At 22.3% G+C, this 6,648-nt stretch overlaps 1 protein-coding gene across 1 annotated transcript in view; it reads left to right on the top strand.

Annotated features, from left to right (window-relative positions):
- Positions 1-6,648, top strand: part of LOC117170413 (succinate dehydrogenase [ubiquinone] iron-sulfur subunit, mitochondrial-like) — a 35,750-nt gene that overhangs the window by 22,232 nt on the left and 6,870 nt on the right. The window contains exon 5 of the mRNA XM_033357172.1: positions 3,532-3,633. Within this exon, the coding sequence (XP_033213063.1) occupies positions 3,532-3,633 (102 nt within the window). The remainder of the gene's footprint in view (positions 1-3,531; positions 3,634-6,648) is intronic.

The raw sequence follows: 6,648 nt of genomic DNA, 5'->3' as shown, positions 1-6,648 counted from the left end.
GCTACAAGCTATCTAAGGATGGTACTATAGAACGCCACCTCAAGCTAGGCCTAGTGGCGCCATCTCTTGGTCAGGCCGGAAACTTATCAATCCACCCTCGTAACCGAAGCAAACAAATCATTATTATTGGAATCGCGATTCTTCAGGTTGGAAATAATGATATTTTTTGATCTATCGCTGCGTCCAACGAGTTCTACTTCCTTTTCAATCAGTGATAACTTACTGGAGAGGCACAACATTTTTGCAGCAACGCCCCTAGAAGCTTTACAAGATTCCTGGATGTCATTTCTCAACTGATTGTGAGAGCACGTTAAAGATTTAATGTCCTTGGACAGCTCAGAAATAATCCTTTGCAAGCCTTCTTCCATAATGCGACTATAAACCAAGTACTCCGTACAAAAAACAAAACTATTACACCACACTTCACAGAAATATAAAGCTGAAAGCACGAGCTTATTAAACTGTTTTGCGGAGCGAAACTCTTGCACGTCTACTCACGCTGCCGGCCCAGGCGGGACTCGTGTATTTAAGTATAAAATTAAACTATTTTGTGGAAAATCGGACTGTTTTATTCAAACTTTAACTATCTGGTGAAAAAATTAATTTTTTTTTCTCTAAAATCCATATTTTCGAGTTGAAAATTCAACTGTTTTGTAGAAAAATCGTGTTTTAGGCTTGAAAAATCAACAATTTTTATGAAAATTCACCTTTTTTGATAAAGAAATTAATTTTTTTATGAAAACTCAATATTTTTCATTACAAATTTAACTATTTTGTCAAAAATTAGTTGTTTTTTTTTATAGAAAATCTATATTTTTGGCTTCAAAGTTCAATGATTTGTATGAAAATTCACTTATTTCATTGAAAATTCGTCTTTTCCGGTAGAAAATTAATCTTCTTGGTGAAAAGTTTACATTTTTGGGTGGAAATTCAACTATTTGATTAAAAATTGATCTTTCTTCGTTGAAAATTTAAGTATATCAGTAGAAAATTAAACTACTTTGTTAAAAATTTATCTTTTTTATTTGAAAATTTACGTATTTTATTATAAAATTCAATTTTTTAACTTTAATTAACTTTTTTCTTTTCTTCAAAATTCATATTTTCAAGTTGAGAATTAAATTGTTTTGTAAAATCTTTTTTGGTAGAAAAATAAACTTTTTGGTTAAAAAATTGTCTTTTGTTTGAAAATTGAAGTATTTTGGTATAAAATTAAACTACTTTGTTGCAAGTCGAACTCTTCTTTTGAAAATTCAAATATTTGGTTGGAAATTCTTTGTTTTTTTTTTTCGTTGAAAATTCATATTTTCGACTTTTTTGTAGAAAATTCGTGTTTTTTTTGTGAAATTAAAAAATTTGTATGAAAATTTATGATTTTTTTCCAAAATTTACCTTTTTTTCACTAAAAATTCAGTTTTTTTCGTAGAAAGTTAGTGGTTTTTCTGAATACTAAATATTTTTTGTTGAAAATTAAAATCTTTTTTTTAACAAAAATTATTTATTTCATGAAAACCCATGTTTTTGAGTTGAAAATTAAACTTTTTTTTTGTAGAAATGTACTTGGTTAAAAATGTATCCTTTTTGATTAAAAATTTAAGTATTTTAGTAGAAAATTCAACAATTTAGTAGTAAATTAATTTTTTGTTAGAAAATTATACTATTTGGTTAAAAATTTTATCTTTTTTATTTAAAAATTTATGTATTTTAATAGAAAATTCAAATTTTTGAAATTAAATTACTTTTTTGTTGTTTTTTTGTTTCAACTGTTTCGGTTGAAAATGTATCTTTCTTGATTGAAAATTCAAGTATTTTAGTAGAAAATTAAACTACTTTATTGAAAATCGAACTATTTACTTGAAAATTTAACTATTTGGTTGGAAATTTTATTTTTATATTTTTTTACATCCAAAATTCATATTTTCCAGCTTTGTTTTTTAGAAAATTCATGTTTTTGTTTGGGAAATTCAACAATTTATATGAAAATTCATGAATTTTTTTTGGAAAATTTACCTTTTTTTGGCAAAAAATTCACTTTTTATCCTAGAAAGTTAGTTGGCTTGCTGAATACTTAATATTTTTTGTTGAAAATTTAACTCTTTTTTGTAGAAAAATGATTTTTTTCATGAAAACTCATATTTTTGGGTTGATAATTCAACTTTTCTTGTGGAAATGTACTTGGTTAAAAAATTATCTTTTTTGTTTGAAAATTGAAGTATTTTAGTTGAAAATTTAACGGTTTGGTAGTAAATTAATTTTTTGGGTAGAAAATTATACAATTTGGTTAAAAACTTATCTTTTTTATTTTAAAATTTAAATGTTTTAGTAGAAAATTAAACTATTTGGTAGTAAATTAATTTTTTGGTAGAAAATTGAACTTTTTGAGTAAAAATGTATCTTTTTTGTTTAAAAATTTAAGTATTTTAGTAGAAAATTCAAATTTTTGAAATTAAATTAATTTTTTGTTTGGTTCAAAATTCATATTTTCAAGTTGAGAATTAAATTGTTTTGTGGAATCTTTTGTGGTAGAAAAATAAACTTTTTGGTTAAAAATTTATCTTTTTTATTTGAAAATTTAAGTATTTTAGTAGGAAATTCAACTAATTTATTGAAAATCGAACTATTTACTTGAAAATTTAACTATTTGGTTGGTAATTTTTTTTTTTCATCCAAAACTCATATTTTTCAGCTTTTGTTTAAAGAAAATTCATGTTTTTGCTTGGGAAATTCAACAATTTATGTGAAAATTCATGACTTTTTTTGTTGAAAATTTACCTTTTTTGGCAAAAAATTCACCTTTCTTGTTAGAAAGTTAGTTGCTTTAATGAATACTTCATTTTTTTTTTTTTTTTGAAAATTTAACTATTTTTTGACAAAAATTAATTTTTTCATGAAAAATCATATTTTTGGGTTGAAAATTCAACTTCTCTTGTGGAAATGTACTTGCATAAAAAATTATCTTTTATATTTGAAAATTGAAGTATTTTAGTAAAAGATGAAACTATTTGGTAGTAAACTAATTGTTTTTGGTAGAAAACTGAACTTTTTGGGTAAAAATTTACCTTTTTTGTTTGAAAATTAAAGTATTTTAGTAGAAAATTCAATAATTTGGTAGTAAATACATTTTTTTAGGTTGAAAATTTAATTATTTGGTAGAAAATGAGTTTTTTTTTTTGTTGAAAATTCATTTTTTTTAAATTCAACCATTTTTTAAAAAATTCTACAAATGTGTTGGACAATTGAGCTATTTCGTTAAAAAATAGTTGTTTTTTGTTGATTTTGAAGTATCAACTACGTGAGAATTGATATTTTCTATTTGAATATTCGAATGTCTTCTAAAAAATTCGTCTTTTCGGCTTTAAAGTAGTGAATTAGAAAAAGTAGGTACATAAAGTAAATTAAGTTAGGTAAATAAAACTAAGTAAATAAAGGAAATTAAATCAATTAAATGAAGTGAATTAAATAAATAAAGTGAAATTAAGTAACTTGAGTGGATTAAATAAATTAAATTAAATAAATTGAATTTTCTTTTAGGATGGATTGTACGAATGCATTCTCTGCGCTTGCTGCAGTACTTCCTGCCCTTCTTATTGGTGGAACGGAGATAAATACCTGGGACCTGCTGTTCTCATGCAGGTAAATTATTCTTAAAATTCCAGGAAAACCTGGAAAATCCGAAATTCTCAGGAAATTTTTATATATCTGGAAAAATCTGAAAGCTTCAGAGTTTTTTATTTTTATGTCAGTGAATTTTTTCTCGAGCGTGCATAATTTTCTTCTGAAATTGCATTATAAAATTAAAAAAACCATGATTCTACATTTGTAAAAGTAGCTTTATTTTACGTTATTTAACTATTTTGTTGAAAATTCGTTTTTTTTCTGAAAAATTATATTTTTTAGTTGAAAAATCTTTTCTTATTTTTTTTTTGTAGAAAATACTTTTCTTGGTTTAAAATTCAACTATTCCAGTTGGAGATTGATCATTTGAGTTAAAAATTCATCGAAATTTTTGAAAATGAAACTATTAAGAAAAAATAGAACTATTTCAGTTTTTGTTGAAAATTGATATTATTTAGTTAAAAATTCATCTTTTTGGTTTTAAATTCAACTATTCCAGTTGATGATGAATCATCATTTTATTTAAAAAAATTATCAGTTTGGTTAAAAATGATATTTTTTTAAAACTGAAAATCTAACTGTTTCATTTTTGGTAGGAAAATTGATATTTTTTATTTGAAAATCCAATTGTTTGGTTGAAAATGAGTCTTCTTTTGTTCAAAATTCAACTGTTTTGTGGACAATTGATGTATTTTCTTAAAAGCTCGTTTTTTTTTTTTTTTTTGTTAAAGAAAATTAATCTTTTTGGTCAAAAATTCAAGTATTCCAATAAAATATTCATAAATTTATCTTTTTTGTTTAAAATTCGACTATTTCACTTGTGTAATGAATTATCTTTTTTTTTTGTAGAAATTAAAATTTTTTAGTGAAAACTGTATCTGTTTGGTTAAGAATTTTACTATTTTGTTTGGGAAATTCATTTGATTTGGTCGAAAATGAATATTTTTAACTAAAAATTCAACACTTTTTTTCAAATTTCATGTTTTTGGTTGAAAATTCGTCTTTTTTCTTTGAAAATTTATCTGATTGGTTCAAAATTAATTTTTTTGGTTAAAATATGAACTGTTCTATTTTTGTTTGAAAATTTATATTTTTTAGTTGAAAATATTCATGTATTTTGTGAAAAATTGGTCTTTTTGGGTAGAAAATTAATATTTTTGGTTTTTTTTTATACTGAAAATGAAACTATTTAATTCTGGGTTAAAAATGGTCTTTTTAGGTTGAAAATATATATTTTTTTTCTTTAAAAATTCATATTTTTGGTTGAAAATTTAAAAAAACTATTTGATTTAAAAAAAAATTTGAAGACTCATCATTTTAGTTAAAAATTTATTTCTTTCGTTAAAAATTTTAATATTTCTTTTGAAAATTTATTCATTTTGTTAAAAATTCATATTTTTTGCTAGAAAATTGATCTTTTTGATTGAAAATTCATTTCTTTGGTTAAAAGTTTAACTATTTTGTTGACAAATTTTTTTCTATTCAAAACTTTTTTTTTTGTACTGAAAATGAAACTATTTAATCCTGGGTTAAAAATTTACCTTTTAGGTGGAAAATATATATTTTCTTTTGAAAATTCATATTTTCGGTTGGAATTTAGAAAAAAAGAATATTTGATTTTTAAAAAATTGGTTTGAAAACTCATCATTTTAGTTTTTAAAAATAAAAATTTTTTTTGTTGAAAATTTGTGCATTTTGTTAAAAATTAATATTTTTTGCTAGAAAATCAATTTTTTGTTTGAAAAGTTATATGTGTGGTTGCAAACTATTTTTTTAAATTGAAAATTAAACAATTTGGTTCAAATTTCATGTTTTTTGTTGAAATTTCGTAGTTTTTTTTTTTTGTTGAAAATTTATATCTTTGATTCGAAATTCATTTATTTGGTTAACATTTGAAATATTTTATATTTGTTTGAAAATAGATATTTTTTAGTTGATAATTTGTCTTTTTTAATTGAAAATTATTTTTGTTTGTTGAAAGTTCGTCTGTTTTTGTTGTTAAAAATTTATCTCTTTGGTTCGAAATTCGTTTCTTTTGATAAAATTGGAAAAATTTCATTTTTGGTTAAATAATTTATATTTTTTATTTAAATATTTATGTACTTTGATGAAAAATCGTTTTTTTTGTTGTAGAAAATTGATCTTCTTGTTTGCAAAATCATCTTTTTCGTTAAAAATGAAACTACTTGGTTGGAATTTAAACTCTATTGTTAAACTATCATTTTTTTGGTTAGAAATTGATCTATTGCTTTTGAAAATTTATCATTTTTACTGAAAATAACTAAATTTGGTGTAAAATTTGCTTTTTTTCTGGTGGAAAATTAATTATTTTAATTTAAAATTTAACTATTTCATTTTTGGTTGAAAGGGAATCTGTTCTAGTTTTAAAATCATGTATTTTGTGAGAAATTTGATATTTTTGGGTAGAAAATTAATCTTTTCGGTTGAAAAATTGAATGTTTGGTTAAAAATTAATTTTTAAACTGAAAATTAATCTATTTGGTTTAAATTTCATGTTTTTTGTTGAAAGTTCGTATTTTTTGTTGTTAAAAATGTATCTATTGGGTTATAAATTAATTTCTGTCGATAACGTTTGAAATATTTCATTTTTGGCTAAAAAATGATAATTTTTCAGTTAAACATTTATTTATTTAGTTGAAAAATCGTTTTTTGGATAGAAACTTAATCTTCTTGCTTGAAAATTCATATTTTTTTCGTTAAAAATGAAACTACTTGTTAGGAAGTTAAATTATTATTAAAATATAATTTTTTTGGTTTAAGATTTATCTATTATAGCTGAAGATATATCACTTTTATTGAAAATTCATGCATTTTTTTTTAAATTAATATTTTCGCCAGAAAATTGATATTTTTGGTTGAAAATTCATTTCTCTGGTTAAAAATTTAACTGTTTTGTTAAATTGTCTTTTGTTTCTTATTGAAAATTTATTTGTTTTTTACTGAAAATTAAACTATTTCATTCTTAATTAAAAATGTACCTTTTAGGTTGAAAATTGATATTGTCTGGTGGAA

This window comes from Belonocnema kinseyi, chromosome 1 (genome assembly GCF_010883055.1).
Source record: "Belonocnema kinseyi isolate 2016_QV_RU_SX_M_011 chromosome 1, B_treatae_v1, whole genome shotgun sequence".
Taxonomy (NCBI): Eukaryota; Metazoa; Arthropoda; class Insecta; order Hymenoptera; family Cynipidae; genus Belonocnema; species Belonocnema kinseyi.
The sequence above is the reverse complement of the archived record's forward strand: the minus strand, read 5'-3'. Positions and strand labels throughout refer to the sequence as shown.